This window comes from Equus przewalskii, chromosome 2 (genome assembly GCF_037783145.1).
Source record: "Equus przewalskii isolate Varuska chromosome 2, EquPr2, whole genome shotgun sequence".
NCBI lineage: Eukaryota > Metazoa > Chordata > Mammalia > Perissodactyla > Equidae > Equus > Equus przewalskii.
The window spans coordinates 59,608,706-59,633,359 of NC_091832.1; the positions used below are offsets into that span (position 1 = coordinate 59,608,706).

General features: G+C 41.8%; 1 protein-coding gene across 1 annotated transcript in view; it reads right to left on the reverse strand.

The window, feature by feature from the left end:
* The window catches only part of XKR6 (XK related 6), a 310,197-nt gene extending 286,720 nt beyond the window's left edge, over positions 1 to 23,477 (reverse strand). The window contains exon 1 of the mRNA XM_070611420.1: positions 22,720 to 23,477. Within this exon, the coding sequence (XP_070467521.1) occupies positions 22,720 to 23,444 (725 nt within the window). The 5' untranslated portion in view covers positions 23,445 to 23,477. The remainder of the gene's footprint in view (positions 1 to 22,719) is intronic.
* Positions 23,478 to 24,654: the final 1,177 nt, after the last annotated feature.

Below are 24,654 nucleotides of genomic sequence, written 5' to 3' on the forward strand. Positions count from 1 at the left end.
CTAAATTCCAAACTCTTACTAAGCTGTACGACACTGGGCAAGTTACCTGCTTCTCTGTGCTACAGTTTCCACACCTGTACGATGGGGATAAGAGTACTCACCTCACTGGGTTGCCGTGAGCATCAATAAATAATGTATATGTAAAGTGCTTAGTGCCCACACTCAGGAGCCCCTCAGCATGCTAGCCACGGTGATGGCGCTCATTCCAATTATGAGTAAAGACCCAGACAACGGCCTTCCTGGCTGCTTCCCGCTGAAGTAGGGTTGTCCTTTACTCAACCCACCCCTACCAGTCCCTTAACGCCTCCGCTGCCTTCAGAGAAGAAATGCGTGACTGCCATTATTAACAGCAATTAATGTTGTTCTGACACGACCATAAGTCACTACTAGAAGAATTCTGCTCATAAATCACTCTGATATCTAGTTAGTTGATGAGATACAGAAAGAAAAAAGAAGAGGGATGAATGAGGCCCCTTCCTGCTGACTGACGGCGATTTGGGATGAGAGGAAGACTTTCACATTTCTTTTTTTGACACACAACAATATTTTTGTCTGACTTGTTCACAGTATCATATTTCTTTGTTTAAAAACACTAACTTTCAATAAACGCTATGAAAAGCATTTGCCTCCAAATTAAAACAACTATTAGCCAGGTACCATTCAAAACATATTTCTATAAATCCTATCCTACACGTAGTGCTTCCCAAGGATCTGACAGGACGAAATAATTACAGCTGTCAATGATCTCCTCTCAGTGAATGAAAAATGAAGGGGGACCTGAAACTGCATCAGGAACACATGCGGAGATTCCAAACACTTCCTCTCTACAAGAGTAAGTCGCTCCTCTCTCTACCAGATGGCGAGCGACACTCCAACAAAGCCCACATATTTAAAACAAGTGTAGAAATGTTTATTGTACATTCCTTTCCAAAGCAGCTGCTCAAGAGAATGTACTCGTGCAGCAATAAGGAAATCAAAGTGTATGTCCAACTAATGAAATCTTTTACGAGCTGAGCACTGCACAGACTCCAATGCTGGTAGCTGCCAGCTGCTGCCTAAATACTATTTTCCAACAACTTCTGAAGGCTAGTAGTTACTCAAATAGATTTTTAAAAGAAAATGAATGCAAAATATTGTAATTATTAGAAGATTATTATAATTAGACATTCTGTTCTTTTCTTTGATTCAAGGAACAAAGTGGCTGCGACTGTAGCAAGGAACACAAAGTGCCTTCCTTTGGTGGCGTTTTCATCCACTCAGAGGTTAGACTCACTGAGCGAGGGGAGACCCTGCCCTTAGCATGCTTCAGGGCCCAGCTCTCACCTCCAGTCTCCTGAGCAGGTCCCACAGCTCCCTCATCAGCTCACTCCCCAACATCCAGTGCAACCAGAGGACTTTTTCACCTTCTCAGACTCCCCAAAGTCACATTCTGGATAGGAGGATATTTAACCAAAGTCCCAGAGTTTAGAATTATCAGGGTCCCCTTTCCCCCTTCTAAAGTAGGTAAGTGAAAACTTACTTTACAAAAATACACGGGGAGAAGAGAAGTAGAAAGGATTTGTTTGCAAGATCTATTCCTTGGGTCCCTCTGTTGTACGTTCTCAAAGTAATTTTTTTAACTTCTGATTATCTACCTGAAGGTAATTATTTCACTTTGAAAGCAACATATGATTTTTAAACCCTGTCCACTATGCTTCCCTCCCCCCAGACCAGTGACATCCCAACACAATCACTGTACCTTCACCAGTCTGTCAACAGCACCAATGGTGCTAATCAGCATTTTTCATGATCTCTTTTGACTGTACAAATAGCATAAGACAATTACAAAACTATAGGTTTGCAACTTTATCCTTCTCAAAAAATTAGAGAAACGTTAATTTGCATGTAAAGTCTGACAAATTAATACTAATTTTCAACCCCTGAGAAATAGGCCACATAATACACTATTCCGTGAGTGTAAAACAAACAGACCCTGTAAAACTCATCTTACAAGGTTCCCAACTTGCAGGTGGAGTGTTTCCCAACTGATATCATCATCATGGCCCTAGACATTTAGCATCTTTAAAGCACTTTTACAAGTTACCAAATTTCAAAAAATTGAAGAATCTCACAATTGAAATAAACCTGGGAAATGACCTAATCTAATTGATCAACACATCTAAATCCTGTTTTGATGCTTACAACCATTTTAAGATTAGTAAAATAGGTACCATCATTTCCATTTTACAGAATCAGGTACTGAGGGTGAGCTGAATAAAATGGCCTAACATAACAGATGATAAGCAAGTACCTGATATATTTACTACGTCAAGAATAAGTTCCCCCCAAAAGAAAACTTAAGCATAATATTGATACTTGGAAGGAAGAAAAAACAGTTTGAAATACACTGGTAAACTGGTGTTTTTATTATAATATCACTTTATTTATGAAATAAATGTACATACTTTCTAAAAAGTTATGTCAAGCCAAATTTTATATTCAACTCTTTTCCAAAATATTAAGATACTGCCCCACAGTATTCCCCACCATCCCCAAATCCAAGGACTATTAAAAACCTGGAAGAGAAGGGAAGTGAGATCCACTCCCAGGCACACCGTGTGTTATGGTGCCCCAGAGCACTGCATCGGCTGAGAATAAGACCCACAAGCAATGAGTGCATCTTAACAAAGAGTGAATATCTTTCTCAAAGAACTCCCCACCCCCACCCCAAAGCCTCTAAATCAGAGCAAAAGACCTCCTCTGGCCTTCTTCCTGGTTACTATTTTTAGGCAGTTCAACACTGGGCAAAGTCTGGCACCACTGGCAGCAAGATGTTACTGCTGGCAGCGAGACGGACTCCAGCTGCTCCGCTGACAGCCACTTTGAGTGTGGCCAAGGCTAAGAGAAGATGGAGAGAGAAGGAGAGGGCAACTCCCACAGAGCGAACACGCCATGTATGCCAGACACTGTGCCAACATCATCTCATCCAAACCTGGAATAACCCTACCAGGGAGGCAGAGTTCTCATTCCACCATTGGGCAAACTCAGGCTCTGAGAACTCAGTAATCTGTTCCACAGCTTAAGTCCACGGCATTATGGAAACTGAGAAAAATGCATTAGCTGCAGGATTAGAGTAATGGATAGGGAAGCCCCACTGTATTTGTACCTGTTACAGTATGAAGCCAGGTGGCCAAAGTACCTTCATTTTTAGTCAGACTGACATTGGGCTGACTATAAAAGAGAATTTCAAAACTTGCTAGGCTGAAGAAAAAATCATGGGTGTTATGGGTTGAACTCTATCTTCCAAAAACATACGTGGAAGTCCTGACCCCCAGTATCCAAGAATGCAACCTTATTTTGAAATAGGGTGGTTGTAGATATAATAAGTTAAGATGGAGTCATACTAGAGTAGGCTGGACCCTAATCTAATCTAACTGGTATCCTTATACGAAAAGGAAAACCTGGACACAGACACAGAGGGAAGAACACCACGTGACAACAGAGGCAGATAATGAAGTTAAGCAGCTGCAAGCCAAGGGATGCTAAGGACGGATCGCCCCCACCAGAAGCCAGGAAAGGGCACGGAAAAAGTCTGTCCAGAGTCTCAGCAGGATCCCAGCCCTTCTGACACTTGGTTTCAGACTTCCAGTCTCCAGAACCGACAGAAAATAAATTTCTGTGGTATTAAGGCACCCAGTTTGTGATACTTTGTTACAGCAGCCTTAGGAGGAAACTAATGCAATGGACCAATATACTCCAAGGTACCGCCCAACTGAAGACCCTCTGACGCTGAAAGCCGGAAGTCTGAGGGCCTTCTTAACTGCAAACTACAGAGAACTGATCCCATCATACCTGGTTTAATAACACACAAGAGACCATTACACCACAGAGAGCAGGAGACTGAGCCATAAAGGCGAGGTGGGAAGCAGTCTTCCAACCAATAGGCAGAAGCAGCAGGAAACCGTCCAAAGGAGAGAGAGCTTATCCTAATGAACACTATTAAAAGCAAAATTACTGAAAATAGACTACAAAAATGTATTCGGGTCAAATCAGAAATTTCACATGCTCAACAATGAATAAGTCTACTCTAGTATAATCTTTTGAAAGTTTATCAGCTATGGGTTCGACCTACAGCAACCTCAAGGATTAATAATATTATCAAACTCTGAAAATTACAAACGGGCCAAAAAATTAATGTACTAAAAACAGATGATGGGGCTGGCCCTGTGGCCAAGTGGTTAAAGTTCGCGCGCTGCCCTTCGGCAGTCCAGGGTTTCACCGGTTCGGATCCTGGGCGTGGACATGGCACCACTCATCAGGCCATGCTGAGGTGGTGTCCCACATAGCACAACCAGAAGGACCTACAACTAGAATATACAACTATGTACTGGGAGGCTTTGGGAAGAAGGAGGAAAAACAAAAAGAACAAGACTGACAACAGATGTTAGCTCAGGTGCCAATCTTTAAAAAAAATTTAATTTTTTAAAAAATGGATGACTTCATTAAATACTCCTATCTATGCAACTTCAGGAGGTCATCAGGCAGTTATGAAAGGGTATAACCTGAATTTCAACTGGAAAGGAACTTTCTTATCCATACACATTAAAGTTAAAAAAAAAAAAGGATACAAAAAATCCCAACCATGGAGAAATCACTAAAAGAATGCCAAATTTTTATGTATAAACATCTGAGAGCTTAAAAAAATAAGAAGTGGGAGAGGAGCTTGTATCAGAAAACTTCTAGGGGCCGACTCCGTGGCCGAGTGGTTAAGTTCGCACCCTCCGCTGCAGCAGCCCAGGGTTCGGATCCTGGGCGCGGACATGGCACCACTCGTCAGGCCACGCTGAGGCGGCGTCCCACATCCCACAACTAGAAGGACCTGCAACTAAGATATACAACTATGTACGGGGGGGTTTGGGGAAATAAAGCAGAAAAAAACAAATACAACAAAAAAAGAAAACTTCTAGTTTTACTGTAACTTTGGCTGTAAACAAAACTGAAATGAAGCAATTAAAGACAGCTGCTAAAGTATCAAGTGAACTCTTCCTCTCTTTAATTCTCCATTTTCTGACTGGTTTTGGTTCTGTCTGAGCCTAAAGAACAGGAAACTAGCAAGAGAAGACCCATCTAAAGGTGACAGCTGGACCACAAGTTGACAGATGCCACCTTCATAAAAAGCAAGTAACTGATGATTAACCTACTAATTCCTACTGGATACCTGGACTTTAGCCACCATACATAGAAAACAGATCAAAATAAATCTCTACATACTTTCAGTTCGTGTTAACATTTCAAAGGCAAGAGATTAAAACCACCGGCTGAACCAACCAGACCCTGGGGCACTGTCACAGCAAACCTCCCAAGTTGGCTGCTGCTGTTTTCAAGGTAGCATTAGAACGAAATAGTTCCCTGGTGTGCCTGTGTGTGTGTGTGTTTATCTAGACTTATATTTGCCTCACAGAGCCCCGTGTCTCCCCTCTCGAAGCTCTGGTGTTTAAGGCCTATCCTCCACTGAAGCCTGACTCAGAGCACGTGTTCAGGGACTCCCCTTCACTCCCATCGTCTAATGTACGCACCACCTATCGCTCAGGTGCACCTGGCTCAGTTGCCCTCTGTCAACACAGTGCGACGCTTTATGCCATGTTTGTTCATTCATTCGAACAGATAGAGCACTCTACTATATGCAAATTTCTTTGCAAGAAATGAAGATGAATCAGACACAGAACCTACTCTTAAAGGAGTTTAGTAAGGGAGAGAAGAACCAATTATAAATAACTAAGATAAAAAGATAAAAATACTTTCCTGGACAAGTTCAAAGTCAAGAGTAATTATTTTGATGGAAAGACCAGGACCCACTTTCATGAAAGAAGTAATAAAAAAAGAGGTCAGAAAGAATGTTAGAAGTTGAACAGAGAGCTTTGCAAAGCACTGTCTAGGTCGGGGTTTCTCACCCTGGGCTCTCTGTTTTTAGATTGAGTAATTCTCTATCATAGAGGAGAGTCCTGTGCATTGCAGGATGTTTAGCAGCATCCCTGGCCTTTACCAGTAGATGCCGGGAGCATCTGTGACAACCAAAAAGTCTCCAAGACAAATGTCGAGCAGAGCAAAAGTGTCCCTGGTTGAGAGCCAGGTGAAGGAAACAGCAGGTGCAAAGACATGGAGACAAACAGTACTGGGCATGAGAACCATTTGGTTGAAAAACAGAGTGTTCTAAGAATGTTTCCTTATGAAAGTCTGGGCTAAAAAGTAATAAAGCAATGAAACACGGGGTTAGAAAAGTCTTCTGAAACCACAAGGCTTTATACTTTGGGTTTAAAAATTTGAGGTCTACTCTGAACAGAGAGGGCCCACTGAAGGTCTCTGATCTGGCAGCAGCAGGTTCACACACTAAGATCTGTCGATAACATTGTTCGGAGAGGCTGTAACAATGGCTGGTTACCATCCTTCTTCGCTCAGGGGATTTTAAAGGCTGGCGCTTAGTTAAACCATTTATACTCAATATTCTCCTCATCAACTAAAGGGTGGTGAATCTTTTTCTGTCAAAAGTTTACACATACATGACAATACTTCATAACATTTTTTTCTCTGAAAAGTTCATATAAACATTTTTACTTTTTTTGGTGCTAGATAATACGTTTTGACTTTTAGACATACTGTATTTCAAAAGACATGCCTGCCTAATTTTATTATTGAATATGGATAACCCGCTTTTGATATAAGCATTTATCAATATGTAAATAAATTACCAAGCGACTCTAGTTTTCTCCCTGGCTTCACTTACAATAAGAAAAATCATTTAATAGATACATGTTTATAACTGATTTAACATTATTAAATCTTTAATGGGAGAATTGACTTTGAACACCTAAGCAAGGCACTTTTATGTATCTAGAAAGAGGACTGGAACCAGATAGAGGAAAATTTGGCCAGGCAGAACCTTATCCACGCTGGGTTCCATTTTCAACACCGTGGGCAGGTAGAATACGCTGTTCGTTAGTATCTAACACTTGGTGAGCAGTTGCTGTGTCTCAAGAACTATTCTCAGACTTTACATGTATTAACTCTCCATTCTCAAAACAACCCTGGAAGGTAGTAATATCCTCCTCCATAAAGCTGTTCCTGCTCTTTCTACCCAAAATAAGCACTGTTTTACCAACGAGGAAACTCAGGGACAGGGAGAGTAAATAACTTGTGCAAGTTAACAAGTGGCCCCAGCCAACTGGAGAGCAAGCGCCCGGGGCTCCAGGAGGGCACTGAGGCCCAGGCTTGGCTACCCCCGCCCCCCAGCAGGAGGCAGAGCCGGGCCTCGCCACCTCGGTCACGCTGCACGAGGCAGAACTTGGAGGAGCGCTCTGTGGACTTAAAATACCACCCATCTCTTATTGGAAGAATTTCAGATTTCGTGACACTGGGGTTCTCTTTTTCAAATCTGACACTACAGGTATCATTGTGGAGACTAACACTAGGACTGACTTTTTACCTGACAATGGCCACACTGCGCTGAGAAAGTGGAAGTGACCCATTTTAAAATAACGTTTTTAGGTCACACAGTGGAGACTAGCCCTCAGCTGGACAGTCTGGCTAGAACGCTGAGAAGAACTATGTCTTGATCTAAATGGGTTGGCTATGGGGACATAATTAGTAGCGTCTTTGTTTTTTAAATTGGCAACAGTCCTGGGCAAGGAAGGTGAAAAGATTTTGTTTGTTCATTCACTTGTTTGTATGTCTGCTTAAGTTGTGAGTAGGGCTAGGAAGAAACAAAAATGTCTGAACGGTTTGTTGGGGCCGGCCCAGTGGCACAGTGGTTAAGTTCATGCGCTCCGCTTTGGCGGCCCGGGGTTCGCAGGTTCAGATCCCAGGTATGCACCCAGCACTGCCCATCAAGCCATGCTGTTGTGGCATCCACATAAAATACAGAAAGATTGGCATAGATGTTAGCTCAGCGACAATCTTCCTCACCAAAAAAAAATATATCTGAAAGGTGTGTTCATTGATTTTTTTTTAATTGTGGTAAAATACATATAACAAAATTTACCATCTTAACCATTTTTAAGTGTAAAGTTCAGTGGCATGAAGCACATTCATATTGTCGTGCAACCATCACCAGCATCCATCCACAGAACTCTTTTCACCCTCCCAAACTGAAACTCTACCTAACTCCCCATTCCCCCTCCCCCCAGCCCCTGGAAACCACCATCCTACTTTCTGTCTCTATGAAGCTGACTACTCTAGGTGCTTCATAAAAGTGGACTCAAACAGTATTTGCCCTTTTGCGACTGCCTCATGTCACTTAGCATAATGTCCTCAAGGTTCATCCATGTTGTAGCAAGTGTCAGAATCTCCTTCCTTTTTAAGGCTGAATAACATTCTATTCTATGTATATGCTACATTCTGTTTATCCACTCCTCCATCCATGAACACTGGGGTTGCTTCCACCTTTTGGCTATTGTGAATGATGCTGCTATGGACATGGGTGCACAAACATCTCTTCAAGTCCCTGTTTTCAGATCTTTGGGGTGTATACCCAGAAGGAGAACTGCTGGATCATCCGGTAATTCTATTTTTAATTTTATGAGGAACCACTATACTGTTTTCCATAATGCACTACTTTACACTCTCGACAACAGTGCATAAAGGTCCCAATTTCTTCACATCCTCACAAATACTTGTTATTTTCTGGTTTTTTGATAGTAGCCATCCTAATGGGTGTGAGGTGCTATCTGTTGGATTTTTAAAAAATTATTATTCAAGGTTATATCTGTGTCAATCAAGAGTAACTATTATATGAAGTTAAGTAATTTGTTTTTTATTTGGTCTTGAGAAGAGGTCTTAAGATCTATGGTGATTAATATTACTATAATTCCACTAAGTAAGGTTTTTGGAGAGGCCGCCCAAGTGGGCTTATGAAAATTGAAAAAGCTTGTGAATAAGGTTTTAAATACAGCATAAGCACTATAACATCTGCAGCAGTATTACATTCCAAAATCCATGAATGTAACAGTATTTATTTTGATCAAGCTCAGACAGGATCACCCAGGGGCTTTACACAACACTGGGGAGTCAGGTCTGTTCGTACTCTGAGCAACATCCCCCAGCTCCGAAAGACGGAATAGTGGGAGGAAAGACTAAGCCAGCAACAGATAATATAAGTAAATATATTAAAAGTATTATGGGCCGGCTCCGTGGCCGAGTGGTTAAGTTTGCGCGCTGCGCTGCAGCGGCCCAGGGTTCGGATCCTGGGCGCAGACATGGCACCGCTCCCCGGGCCACGTTGAGGTGGTGTCCCACATCCCACAACTAGAAGGACATGCAACTAAGATGTACAACTGTGTACGGGGGAATTTGGGGAGATAAAGCAGAAAAAAAAAAAGATTGGCAACAGCTGTTAGCCCAGGTGCCAATCTTTAATTTTAAAAAAAGTATTAAAATTACTTTAATAAGATCAACTAAACAATTTTATCTCATATAGTGTATATTTGACCTATAACATCATATAGCTTCTGTTAAACATTTTAGTGTATAGTTTTTACTCTAATTAAAATTTTCAGTTTTATGTCTCAAGTACAATAGTTTAAGAAGATATTAATTACCTGTTAGCCATATAGGTCACAGATTTTGGCTTTGTAAGAAAAAAGACAAGGATCCTCATGTAGGCCCCGACACAGTCTCAACTGGTAGTGATATCATATAGAGGAATTTTAATTATTAAATAGCCTCTAAGTAAATACACAGGTTTATTATTTTAATGCTTTAGTAACCTAATCTTTAGAAGCCAATTAAGAATATCAGAAAATGTAACAAATAATATTCAGATTAACAGAACAAGTATCTTAGAATGGCTGACTCTTAAACCTTCAATACTAGAGTCACAGGTCTCTTTTTTAGTTATTTTATCTATTTCTACAAGAATTTATGAAACAGACTGACACATTTTGATGAAAACATTTTAGTTCCAGTTTTACATTAAATCATATTTAGATGCTTTAACAACTTTATAAGAAATTTTTAGATAATTTTAATCCATTCCCAGTGGTTCTTAACACAAAAACCAAATAGAATCTATTAAGTTTTAGTAATATAAAGTTTTAGCATAAATTTCCAAATTTAGGTATGAATTTTGAACGTTTTTTAGGTTATATATTTGGTGGCTTGTACAATTAACAGATGAAAAACAAGGAGTGACTTTTGGGAGTAGTTACTTGGGAAACAGCGCCCAAGTATACAGGACACGATTTTGTTAAAGTTACATCAGCTGTGGTCACATATCAAAATCCCAAACTGTCCTAAACCAGTTTTTTTAAGACCTGAAACACTGACAGGGCTTAGATACGGGGCTGCAACACGTTTTATTTAGCCTATGAAGGCTATTTTTACCACAATGAAATTTCATCTGAAGAAAACTATTTAAAACTCTAGTTGTATTATTTCACCATGTTTTAATTCAGTATATTTAGTATGGATCATACTTAAAATACTTAAACTTAGCTATTATTTTTTAAAGCTAACTTAAATAGTTACTTGTTTTACCTGACCAATTAAAATAGGGGTTGGCCTGTTTTCATATGACCCTCAGGCTAAGAATGGTTTTTACATTTTTAAAGGGCATAATCAGATAGAGGCCTGACCTTGCTCGCAAATCCTAAAATATTGAATTAAAACATAAACCAAAGTTTTAAAAAGAAATTGTGTCTTTTATACTTTACTCAATAGTAATTTACATTACACACACCCCTCCCTTATCTGAAGGGTACCTGGTCTCAGCACAGAATTCTTTCTTTCCAAGTCTCCACCAAAGTCAGCACAAATGTGTGGCATTCAAGTTAGGGCTTTTAAGAATCAATTATGCTTTCTCCATATACTCTTCCCTTTCACTGGCTGAACGCTGAGGGTGTTGAGTCTCTAAAGGATGTCAAAGCCACTACCTGCCAGGACCACCTTGGACAATACATTTCTATGTTAAGCCACCAAAATTTTTGTTACTACAGTTACTGAGGAAACAAACCATAATAGTCACTAACAAACATGCTGTATATTTGCTGCCTTTCACATTTAACTAACTTCTACTTAATTTGCAAGTTCTCCCAATCACCCTTAACAAAAAAATAAAAACCCTATGAAAACAGATTGTTTAGACTGCTGAAAGGCCTGTTTATCCTACCCATCAGTCTTTTCCTTGACAACTGGCTACTGTTGCTCTTTTTTCAGTTTACTGTATGCTCAGATGAATTTTAATTTAAAACCTCACCACAACCACATTTCAAATGAAATGAAATTTAAAATCATTCCTGCTCCATATATGTAGTTCAAGTGCTGATGTGGCATTGAGACATTATCACATTCCATCCAATGACTGTGTCACAGAAGCAGAAATTTAAAGCGGGGTGGAACAGGCCCTTTCATTTCTTTATTGTATATAAGGGCCAACAAAGCACGAGAAGAATAATAAGTTTCACTTAACCCTGAAACACGGTAGTGTCTCCAAAACTCGAACTTCCCCAAACAGAACCTTGACATTTTCAAGAGCTGCATCGTGAGACCACCACAGGTTCAAAAGTAAGGTCAGTTACGCCACAATGCATGCTTCTGCAACATGGATTCCTTCATACACGACTGGCAAAATGGCAATGAGGACAGTGTAACGGGGAAGTAGTGTTGGTTCGTGAGTCATTCTTCCCAGCATGTTAATATTTTGAAGCTATCAAGAACGAGATTTTTTCACAAATAATGAGAAAGACATGGGGGGCTGGAAATGAAGGCGTTAAGGAAAACAATTAGAATCGTACCAAAGTACCTCCTTTGGTACAAGCAGTGGTGGTTGGTTTAGTGGCTTCAACAGCATTATGCTTTCCGCTACCTACTGATGCTGTGGGCACACATGAAGTCTATACCTGATCACAGCTTTAATTCTGGCGAAACTAGGTCTAGGCAAACCCTCCCATAGAAGCTAATACCTAGAAAAATCTACATATCAAAGAATAATCTACATATCAAAGAATCTACATATTTCATCCCAGGATGAAATAAGGCCGAGAATCATCTGGGGATGATGCCGAGTGCAGATGTCACCCATACCACCATGCTAGCATTTCTATTCGGATTGTCAGTTTTCATTAGTGCTCTGGTTACAGAGCTACATAGTTTTAAGCAGTCTAGCCTTAATCCTATTTTTTCCATAGCCCTGTTGTTTTTAGTACATGATTTTGAGGAATGAGAGGTTTTACAGGAACGCATACATCACATTACAGTAGATACAAGTGTACCATGAATTGAGATAGCGAACTGTAAATGCTAAGTAAATAAGCAAAATGACACACTGCAACCCCAAAGGGCCCTATTCAAATCTTGTAACGTGCCTGACAAATACCAGCTCCTTTAATCCTATACTACTACATCTCAGAAACTACCTAAAAGTTATGTGGTCCCTATCAAATAGCGGAAACCAAAAATACAGTTCACAAATGCTACAAACACATTCTAATTCTCTATTTTCCCAAATTTACAATGTAACTGCTTTGAACTTCACCTTCATCTTGACAACTTTTGTTTAATCTGCAAGCGGAATTATAAATCCTTTATGTAGCTTCTCTCTTTTTCCAACCCAAAGGCATGCATACCATCACCCTTGGTCTAAGCAAAACCATCTGAGATTGCTTAAACTTTGAATACATAATTTCTTTATTGGAAGGCATAATCTTTTCCTTCAGAGTCAGCTTTGATGAAAAAACTGCCTCACAAAAGGCAAAATGGCAGCATCCTAAATAGACAGAGCTATATAACTACTATTTAGTTGACTACTCAAAAACTGCTTTCCTTATGACCAAGCAAAATGACAGATTTGGAGTTTTGCTCAATTGGATCCAGAATCACAGAGGATCCAGCCCGCTCGCTCTACGCTGTACTTGGGCATACACCCTGTGTCCCATCTCTGCCAGACTCTCCTGGAGTTTCTGACTCTGAGCTTCCCAGTTACAAGGTTCTTGGGTCTTCCCACCACTGCCGCAGAACATTTCTAGATGGAGCTCAAAAGGATGTTATTATGTGTATGTAGATTTCAGGTGTCCTTGCTGATCCACTGTCCTAATATCTCACCAACACAGAGTAGTAAAGGAACACACTGATGACCTCTCTCCTAGGCCCTCCCCTAGCTATTCCCTGCCATGAGCCTATCAAGCAAAATGTAGTTAAATCATTTTTCTTCTCTGCTCCTTTCATTTCTGACTCCAATGACAACCATTTAATACCTAGTACACTTCTCCCCTTGCATTCACCAGTTTCTTTTTAGGAATCCTATCCTTAGCACCAATTTCAACAAATATAACATTTCTGAAAATCTGACACATGAAATCCAGTCTGGATTGAATATCAATTTTCCCAATAAAATGCCTCTAACCTGGCACTTCTGGAACACAGTGGTGATAATTCGTATTAATAATGACCTTGAAGTACTTCAAACTTCCAAAGAAGCTTCTGAATCAAAGGCATATTCAATTATATGCCGCACAGTTTTAATGCTAAATGTCTTTACAGTATTCTAAATCTTAAGTACAGTATACGGCAAGCCACATGCCATAGTATAGCTGTGGCAAATGTAGGCAAATAGAGCTACTATTTGATTAACATACCTTAGCCAACCCACTCCAGCTAAGAGTAAGGCCCGATCAAAGTTAAAATACGGATGCTCCATGAAAATCGTCGTCACAGCTTCCTTCACACATTCCACTCCTCTACATCTGATACGCCTACTGCTTAAGTTTACAAAAACAATTCCAAGTGATTCGAATATAAATGCCTTCTCCTTGAGAACTATCACTGTAAATGCTGGTAGAAATGAGCTATACAACCGCGGTTCTCATCCCTGTCTGTGCACTGCTTGGGGAACTTGCTGAAAACTAAGGCTTTTAAAATATATAGATCTAAGGCCCATCCCAAACCTACTGGGTCATAATCTCTTGTGGAAGCCAAATATCTGACTCCACGGTGATTCTGACGCACACACCGTTTTGGAAACAAATGCTTTGTAACCTTAAGGAAAGAGACACTGCTTTCGGTGTTTCCATCAGGTCAACAGAAAAGCAACATTTGGGTGCAGCATTTAGGTGGGACCTGCAGGAGTAAAGAGCGAACAAGAGGGCACTGTCAACCCTAGATATTCTTTCCTGTAATGTGGAAGTCACAGGGTGGGAAGGTATATCTACCCTGAGAAAGAGACTGGGTGAAGTACTAAAAGTAATTTCCAAAGGATACAGACTCAGTGGTGCTACTCAGCTGTTTGAATCACACTAGCAGTTACAATCAACTCAAAGAGTCACAAGCCCACCTATGCTCTGCAGAGTTTAACACATTTGACTAGCAATCAGAGGTCTCAAAGAACCTCAGCTTGCACATCAAGAGGTCCTAGCGGTTCAAGAATACCATTCCTCAACTCTCAATAAGCCAAAACTGCAAAGTCCCAAAGTAAAGCAAAATAATTAGTGAGGCGAGTCCCCTGGTCGCCACAAGAGAAGTCTGATGTAGAAAACCACACATTTGTCATCAGTGAGCTCTGGCTTCAAAACCTTCCTCCACCAGTCACCAGTGACTTATCAGACTGCTCTAACCTCTCTAAACCCATTTCTTCATCTGTAAAATGGACACGAAAAATTTATGAAGATTTAAACGAGACAATATTTGTAAAAACAGAATTTTCTGTATGGTTTCCTTTCCTCCTCAGTAATTCCTGTATGCCTCCTCCACTCCCCTTTGATCTCAGTCACACATTCTAGCATGTTACGTACACTTCTATTAGCCCCCACCTCACTTTACTGCTGTTACATGAGGCATACATTAATTCTGTTCCTCCCAAACTCACGTGACACTTAAACTCTGTCTACTGACAATCCACTGAAAACCCATCAATGCCTGGATTCATAGTAACTCTTTCAGGACAGAAGTCTTTTCCTTTTACTCTCAGGTCCCGATTCCAGTCGAGCGATGGCTCTCAAACTTTAGAGAAGGAAGAATTACTAGGGAGCTTGTTTAAAATACAAATCTCACCTCCCACCAACAACTTCATAATTGATTCAGGCGAGAGTTCGCACTGGTCACTAAAACTATTAGGTAAAAGCTTGCTGGAAACAAGACACTGATACTTTGCCTAAGCATTATCCCACCAGTTACCTACTGATTGCAAAGGGGAAAATGCACCTTGACACAAAACAAATCTGGCAGTGAGAATCTTAACTAAGAGAGAAAATTGAGCATCACGAGTAGTGGGATGAACCAGGGACCATGAGCCTGTTGATACAATGCAAATATGAACTAGGAAGCAGTAGTTTTGACAAAAATATGTAGCCTGAATATAATGAAGCCCCTAGATGCACCTTAAAGTTTGCCCAGAATACAGAGGGCACACGACACTTGGAGGAAACAATTAGGCAGTCCAAAACGTGGAACAGACAAAAGAACTGGCCCAGACTCTGCAAAAGTTAGTGCCACAAGAAAAAAAATGTAAGAGAACTGTTCTAGAGTTAAAGAAACATAAAAGCAATGCATGAATTTTGATTAAATCCCTGTTTGGAGCAGGGGAAACCTATGAAAGACACTGTTGGGGACAAATGGGAAAATTTGAATATGAAGCAGCTATTAGCTGATTCTATACAATTATGAAATAATTACGGAGCTACTGTTAATTTTCTTAGATGGAATAACGGTATTACAGCTATGCAGAAGTATTCCAATTTTTCAGTACTTGAGGTGAAGTATGGAAAGGTATAACCTCAGGATATATGTGAAACACACATACAGATAAAGCTATCTATGTCAATTACTGAAGCAAGGTAGATGGTGACAGGTGCTCAACACACTGCTCTTTCTACTTCTCTGTAAGCTTAAAAGTTTTCATAACAAAGGCTAAGCAAAGTACACATTCCTTGACCCAACTCCCTGAGGCTCTGAGTCCTTAAGCCTGTAGCAGGCGCACAAATCTGCATTTTAACAGGCCCCAGGCCCATCCTAATCCAGGAGGTTCTCTGGCCACTCTAGGAAACACAGCTGGAGAGAGAAAGTGGCGCGTCGGCTGTCTGGAAGGGCCTGGGTTCTTACCTCCCTTCCAGCTCTAGTTCATTGGCAGGCTTCCCAAGCCAAGGATTTGGAGTTTTCCTCAACTTCTTCATGTGTCCAGGATATATAAGATGCAATGAAAACACTAACTTTTCAAAGTTAGAGAATACATATCAAACAATAAATTGCAGTAGGTGATTTTGAGGGTTTTTTCCCCAATAAAGAAATTAATCTTGGTAAACAATTCAGAAAAATCTCCAAAATACCTGAGATATATACATTGCTTTAGCTTATTCTAACAGCAAAAACTTTAAAACAGATGAATGAGCACTTTAAAATGCTTTAATTTTAGCTGAAATAGCAAATTCACAAAATTAGCTAATAAACCAGCATAACTAGTTTCTCAGGAAGTCTAATCTGCTATAAATTTTAACATTAACTAAAGAGATATATAAAATGCCTCTACAGGCAGCAAAATGACAAAAAATAAGAAGAATTTGTTTAATAACAAGTCAAAACAACACAAGATAGTTCCTGGGAAACTTACACATTTTTAAACTTTTTAGTTGTTCAAACTAGAGTCTGAAACTCCTTCTTTAAAACTTCCGAGAGCTAATACCTATAGAATAGTAGACTTTTTAAAATGGAAGTGACCTTAAAGATCAACCAATTTAACTGCTTATTTGATAAATATGAGGAAACTGAGGCCAGAGATTTTTTGTAACTTGCAGAATGAGAAACGTTGATTTCTTAAGTCAAACGTTCCCTTTACACCATATCTCTAAAGAGTGGTAAACAGTGGGTTATCTTTAGGCAACAGTCAAAAGTCACTACACAAATTTAGTTTTAAATGAGGCTATGTTTTCAAGATTTAAAAAAATTTTTTTTGACTCTTTCAGAGCCAAATAAGAAATCCAGAATTTCTGACTAGAGAAAGCAAGTAAACAGAACACCACAGGGAGTAAACTACAGTTTGCAGAGAGCATGCTGTAAAGCAAACCAGCCCACGCGGAAAGGAAACATTTAAGACAGTTTGTTTCTTTTTACATCCCACAGAACCTTTCCAACAAGCCAGAATTTATCCATTACAGAAGCCTAACTAATTGACCTCCCGGATAAAGTTTGCAAAATAAAGCGAAGGATGTTAAAAGACAGAAATGAACTGCTGGTGATTTCTGACGAGCCTAGTAGATTGTCAGAATGCTAGACTTCTGTAATACAGATTTTGATGTTTTGTTTCTGGATCATTCTGTAAATACTATCCTTCATCACCAGTTGCAATTTTACTCAAAGTATGCCATTTTTTCATCACCTTCCCTTGAAAATTCACCATAAATGCCAAGTTTTTACTGTTTCGCTTCACTCAAAAATGAGAAATAACCTTCAGAGATGCTCTCTTCATAGTCACTCTCCTTTAGGAAGGAGCTCTTTGTCTAAAGGTAACTCTGCTGTCCTCACAGCTAATCTTGGATTTCCATGACTATTCAGGTGGAGGGAGGGGGAAGCAGATAACTAGATGAGACAACTTTATATTGTTCAACTTGTCCTTTTTTTCCTTGAGGATATCAAAGGGTCTTGTCTACTGCAAGATTATAAAATTATTATCCCACATTTTCTTCTAGTGTTTTTACAGTTTAATATTTTATGTTTACATCTTTAATTCTTTTAGAATTTTTGTTTATATAGGGTAGACATCAATTTTCCCCCCAAGTGGGTAGTCAACTGCGTCAATATCATGTTAAATAATCCTTTTTCCATTCACTGATCCGAAATGCTTTACTAACTACTAAACTCCCACAAACCTGTCAATTTATTTCACTCTCTCTTCTGCTTCACTACTTATTTTCTCCATTCCTCCGCCTGCCACACACTGTTCTAATTATTGACAATTTATAGCAATCCACTTTTGATAGGGTAAGCCTCAAGAGCTTCTTTTTTCAAGGTTTTTTTGACTATTCAAACACATTTACTTTTCTCAGATCAATTTTTCTCAAGTCTCCCTTCAAAAAGTCCCAATCAGTTCCTTTTGAAGCATGATTCCATTAAATTTATGGATAAAATAAAAAAAATGCTATTTTACAATATTGAGATTTCCACCCACTAACAAGCAGATATATAAAGACCACCCCTCCACACACACATATAACCTTTTAATGTGACTGTGACTGGTACCCTAGCCACAGACCAAATGAATTTCCTTATTTGTAAGGTAACATTTCCATTCTTAAATCACCAAATCTTAGAGCTAGAAGGACGTTACAGACCACTTAGTCCAACACCTCTTGTAATCTCAGTTATGTTTACCTCAAGCCTACCTAAGAGAATCATTTCAAAATTAAAATGAATATCTCTTTTACATGCAACACAATGATAAAAGTACTATCTGGATCACATAAAAGGCAAAGAAGTGGGCTACATTTATTGAAGACTGCTTTGAATTTAGGAATCCTTTGAGAATTCTTAAGAATTCTAAAACAGTAAGATCCATATTTGGGCTCACAGAAGAAAACAGAGTACCATAAGTGCATACACTTGAGACAGCTCCAAGTACTGTTAGACACTCGTGTTTCCAAGTTAAAGTCATTTTGTCATGATGTTGTCCAAGAACCAAACTTCCTAGTACCAAATCATTCCATTCCCAACTGTTCCATCATATTTATTAAGAACACAAATCCAATAACAATCTCCAAATGGAATAAGCCTGAAAGCCAATTCTAAAAGTGTTTCTCAAGCCTGGCTGCCCATCTGATCACTTGTGGAGCTTCTAAAAATAAGACTGCTTGGGTCCCACCCTGGGATTCTTCCTCAGCAAGCCCAGCGACACTCGGCCATTTCTTTTTTTTCCCCCCAAGCTGAAGTAGGTTCTCTTCTCAGCCAGAGTTAAGTGTCACTATTCTAAAATATTCAACAAGAACAAAGCCCTATAATAGACCAAGTATGCCTACATACGAAGAGGGAGGGAGGGATGCAGAGGGAGGAATTTTAAAAAAGCGTCTTCACCAGCCCAACAACATTTGCTGCTGATGATACACAGAGCTGTGCCCCTATATTATACCGAAGTCTTGAAACAGAAAAAACGCTAAAACAAAGCTTTAGACTGCTCACAGACTGACGGTGCCATGATGATATGTGAAACACCATTTTCTTTTTTCTCCCTTGGAGGCAACCCTCCACACCATGCCCTCTCCCAAGAGAAAGAACAGCTGACATTCACTTTAAAAATGGCAAATACTACTAAGATTCTGAGTAAATTCCTCTTTCACTCTATAAAATAGAGGGCTGCAAACACACCCATAAAAGTAAATAAAAGGGTGATTAATGATTTGGCCGTGACATCATGACATTAGGTGAAATTTTAGTCGAAGAACTATTGCTTCATGACTGCAGAGAACTGCCAACACACTAAGCACTTTCTAGAAGAAACGCAAAAGCAAACGTAGGCCAACACACGGAAGGGAAACTTACATACAACAATGCAATAAGCAAACTAAATCAAAATGTTCCTAAGGTCTAAGCCTCCTAGAAAATGATCTCACTTTCTCATAACAACACATTGTACTCAACTGAAGCCCAGTGTGACTCATATTCCTGGTATGACTGCCATCCCTGGGAAAGGCGCTTGAAAGATAGCGCAGGTAAAGCTACACAGTGAGTTTGTGTTAAGTAATTAGTGAGGGTAAAGCAGGCATTAAATAGACCTTAATCACACACCAGTGCTCCTCAAAGGAGGTGCATGAAACCACATCATCCTACAGACAACTACTCTTCCGTGCTCTAATTCGGGCCCCACCACAAATATTTTCAACATTCTTTAGGCATTTGGTGAAAGAGATGTCAAGTATTTTGCATCTTGACAGGAAAGGCAGCACACACAGAAGTTTACCACTCTACTATCAAAGCAACTACATTTTCTTAAATAAGCACTGTGCTCTGTCCAAGCAAGAGTCAAATCATTTACACTTAAAAAAAAAAAAGGCACATGAAAAGACAGGTCTTCACGGTTTAATGGAATCAGTTTTGACAATGTACAACTTCACTGACATCTTTTCTTAGAAATGTGGCCCCAATCAGTGATATAATTCCTAGACCTTAACCTTTATGTCACGTGACCCCGTGAAATAGCAAAATTTTAGTAGCAAATATGATTAAGGGAAAAACTGTAACCCCAAAAGATCAGCACAGTAAAATCTGAGATGATGTATGTTCATACACTTAGACAAGAAATTTTTTGCCAACAGATTAAAACAAGAATAAAAACCTTTCTCCAGAGCTTTTCCATATGAATGATTTCCTCGCAAGCCCCATGCCTAGCAGGTGCTGAAGAGCAGACCCTGTTCCTGGAGTATTTCAAGCAAAACCAGATTAATGAAAAAAATTAAAATAAAAAGATAAAATCCTTCCTCAGTAAATATTTCTTTTGAAGTATAACCATGTTGTAATAAATAACTTAGCTGAATTAGCATGTCTTTTAATACCTTAACTTTATGAAACATTTACACATACATTCTAATCTTGAAAAAAAGACTAAAATAATTTAGACATAACAAAGTCACAGACATCTTTTAAAAATATATATATACCACTGCAGACCTTGAAAGTTCAATGGAAATCTGGAAAAATAATACACTACCGTATTTTAAACAACTATAAAAACTAAATTTACACTTAAAATGTACTTTTTAGTTTGTCCCAAAATCTGGACTTCTGCTTTGCCCAAACAGAATTAAGGTTTAAGTCAGTGGAGGAAAATTAGTCTGCCTAAGAGAATTTGTGAAACTGAACTCCAATTTCATTAGGTCCCAAAAGCTTACTACTAATAAATATCTAGGATGGATTACATTAGAGACAATTCTCCTAGGAATCTTAACCTGACACCAAACTTAGGATTGCCCACACTGAGGAGACTAAGATACAGAAAGACAGGCTTCTTCAGGAGAGACCTAGTTATTAGATACATGCTGTGAAATTTTACTAGAATTTCAAAATCTCTCTCTTCCCCATATTTTTTGTCCCTCTCCCGGCTTCATGCCTTTGCATCTTGCCAACCTACAAGAAACCAAAAAAAGTATCCCCAATATCAAACACACTACCTTTGATTTGTATGGATTTGGATGCTGAGCAGTGTTTTTAGATCTAGATTTCAAATTCAAAACATATTTCAAACTTCTACTTCACCCAAAGCTAAGCTCCTAATAGCTAAAAGTTAATCAATTTCCATTCTTTTCTACTTTACGCCCCCTCTTCTTAGAAACTTATCAGCAGGAAACAAATTATCTGCAGACAAATACAGCTAGAAAAAAGGCTGCTTGGCTCAAGCTGGGAACACCAGTAAACAAGCCTGGCAGGACCCAAACATCACGAAACAATCACATGGCCCCCTTCCTGAATGTGCATGTAAATTCTCCAGGACAAAGTTCTGGAATTCACTTTCATGATCTCACAATTCAATCCCATCCTTTCTGAAACGTTTTTATTTACAATTCTGAAAAGAGATCTGGACAAACAATTCAAAGACAATGAACTTTATTTCAGTTAACCGAAACACCCAGCAGCTCAAGTCTCCTACTAGACATAGGAGTCGGTGCAGTCTAGGCAAAATGTCTTCTCACAGGAGCAGGCGACCTGAAGAGCTCCGTGTAATTTATCTTCAGTAAGATTTTTTTTCTCTCGCAAACGCTTTTGCCTACAACTCACTGTTTCCACAATACACTCAAGCTGATTTAAGTTGGAGGGCAAGATTTACCAAGGTTTTAACGGGCTCATTTCCTTAGTTTAGCCAGTTAAGGCTGGTGGCAAAAAGAACGTCTGCAAGTGGTTTTTGCGGGATTCACCTGGCACCCGGGAAATTTACAAAGGGGAAAGGGCCGCAGGGCCAAGCTCGGGGCTTTGTAAACGTAAACCACCTACGCACTGGCCTGGACACCAGGAAAAACGTTCCACCAGAACAGGTGCCCAGGTGGATAACTGATCTTCTGGAGGTGAGAGTTAAAAACAAACGCTTACACCCAACACAGACTACACAATTTTACCTGCCACTGAGCAAAGGGCACGTCTAATCCAGCAAAAAAAGTCATTTGCCTTCAAGGAGGGCAGCGTTTTGGTCATTTGAGGGGATGGGGTTGCAGGAAGGGGGGAGGGGGCGTGGAATAAAGGAGTGCTCAAAGGAGAGGCAGCGAGGATTTTTGCACAGGGCCCCAAACAGGCCACTGCGGAGAGAAGACGGGGGAGAGGGGAAGCTGTCTCACCGGGGGACAAAACCGAGTGCAAACCGGCTAGAAGGAGGAAGGTTCCCCCCAGGAGGCGAGAAGGGGTGCAGAGGAAAGGCGCCAGCGGCTGTTACCTTGGGTTACAGGGGCAAGGGACAACGGGAATAGAGGTCTACAGAGATGGAAAGGAGGGAAGGGATGAGGCAGGGGCTCCGCTAAGTGCGAACCAGGGATGAAGAGAGACCAACAGCGGGACTTGGGCGTCCCTGGGCCAAAAGGCGTGGCCAGGGATCCAGATCAAACGATGGTCTTTCGGAGACGCCCGGGAAGTGCGCGGCAAACCCCTCCTTCCAGACCCCGGGCCAGGCCGGGCCGAGGGGCCCACCGACGAGTCACCTCGAGGGCGGAGCGCGCTCCGGAGGGCTCCAGCTCGCCCGCGGGGCCCTCCGCAGGGCCGCCGGCCCGGCCCCCGCCCCCACCCCCGCAGTGCTCTTACCTCCACACCTGCCCCATCTGCAGCAGGTGGATGACCGTCTGCCAGATCCACACGGAGAGGCGGCACAGGCGCTGCGCCCCTGGCGTCGCAGGGCCGCCGCGGCCGTAGCCGGCCCCCATCATGGGGGGACCCCGGCTGCTGAGCCCCTCCACGGCGCCCAGCCCGCCGCCCGTGTAGTCCTGCACGAACCAGCGGAAGCTCAGGCTCTGCACCAGCAGCGACGGCACCAGCACGAAGAAGAGGGTCAGCCCGAAGTAGCCGTAGTCCCCCTTGCGGTAGTAGTCGAGGGCCAGCCACAGGTCGGTGCCCACGTCCCCGAAGAAGACCAGCAGCGCCAGCACGATCCACAGGCAGTCGAGCCACGGCCGCTCCACCTGCGGCGGCGCGGCCGAGGGCGTCGGGTAGCGGTCGGCGTCGGCGGCCGCGGGCGGCTGCAGCGGCTGGTCCCCCCCGTCGGCGGCGGCGGCGGCGCTGCGGCGCGGCTTCTTGCCCAGGAGGGAGCGCAGGCAGGCGGAGCGGCAGCCCCAGTAGCACGAGGAGGTGTTGCAGCAGTGGCAGATGTGCAGCGAGCTGCTCTCGCCGGGCTCGTCGCCGCCGCCGCCGCCGCCGCAGCCGCCTCCCCCGGGCTCCCCGTCCTCCTCGCCGCCACTGCCCACCGCCTCGTCCAGGTTGTGCAGCTGGGCGAAGCCCACCCCCACGCCACCGCCATCGGATTTCGCCGCCATCTTGACTCTCTTCCCAGCTCCGGAGGTTGGGGGGGGAGGGACGGGGGGGGGAAGAAGGCAGGGAACGGGGAGGGGGGAAACGAATGGAGAGGAAGGGGGGCGGGGAGGAAGCGGGGGAGCAAACGAACGAGGGGGGAGTGGGCCAGGGAACCCCCTCCGCTTCCGGGTAGTTGGCGTCACTTCCGGGCGAGCCCCCCAATCGCACGGCGCCCGCAGCTCCCCAGCCCTACCCTCCCGGCCAAGATGGCCGCCCTCCTGTGCCTCAGCTGCTGGGCGGGGGACCGGGGGGTTCTCCCCGCCAGGGCTCCCCTTCCCCTCTTCCGTTGACCCCGAAACCCATCAGGTTGACCCCTCGGCGTTTCTGAATCCCGCTGGGCCGAGTGAGGCGGTCCAAAGTGATCCCTGGAGGGGGCAGTGCCAGACGTTTTGGGGTCCCCTTCCTCAGCGTCGCAGCTCACAGCTTTCCTCCTGGAGAAACGCCCCCTAACACCCTGCCGGCTGCTGGCGGAGGGGCGGGACCTCTGAGGGAAGGGGCGGAGCTAGTGCAAAGCAGGTGATTACGTGTCACTTCCGGGAGATAGGATGACCTCATTGTAGTTAGACACCCCCCCCATCAAAATGGCTGTCTCACCTCTTTGCCTTTTTCTCTTCTTTTTCTTTTAAATTTCTCTCCTATACTTTCCTTATTTTGAGGGTCTTTAGAAGTTACGTAAGTCAGGTTGGATTCCCACACACAACTTACTGATTCTCACTGCTGTTTAGACACCTCCCTCCTCTTTTACCTCTGTTGACCCCCTGATTTTCTTGTCACTGACAACTTTACCATCTTGTGTAAGAAAGTTTCCACCATTCCTTTAAGAAAACTCCCGGCAAAATCCAATTAAAAATCAGCCTGATTGCATCTTGAGTATTAGGGCAAAGATTGAATTGGCATAGAGTGACCTTGAGTGCATTTTCTTCACCATTGAAATATTTCTACCATCTTTTTTTTTTAAGTATGCGATTTTAAAATTCTGACCTTAATTTGGAAAATTCAGAACTAGCCAGGGTTTAAGCTGTGTCAATTAACTTGTTCAGGCTATTTGAATGTGTGAAGATCACCTTTTAGAAGTTTTTGGTGTGAAGACTCTGTCAGTAAACATGGCTTTAAATGAGCGAAAATATTATCAATGTGCTATATCATTAAAATAGGTGCAGGGTACACTACTTA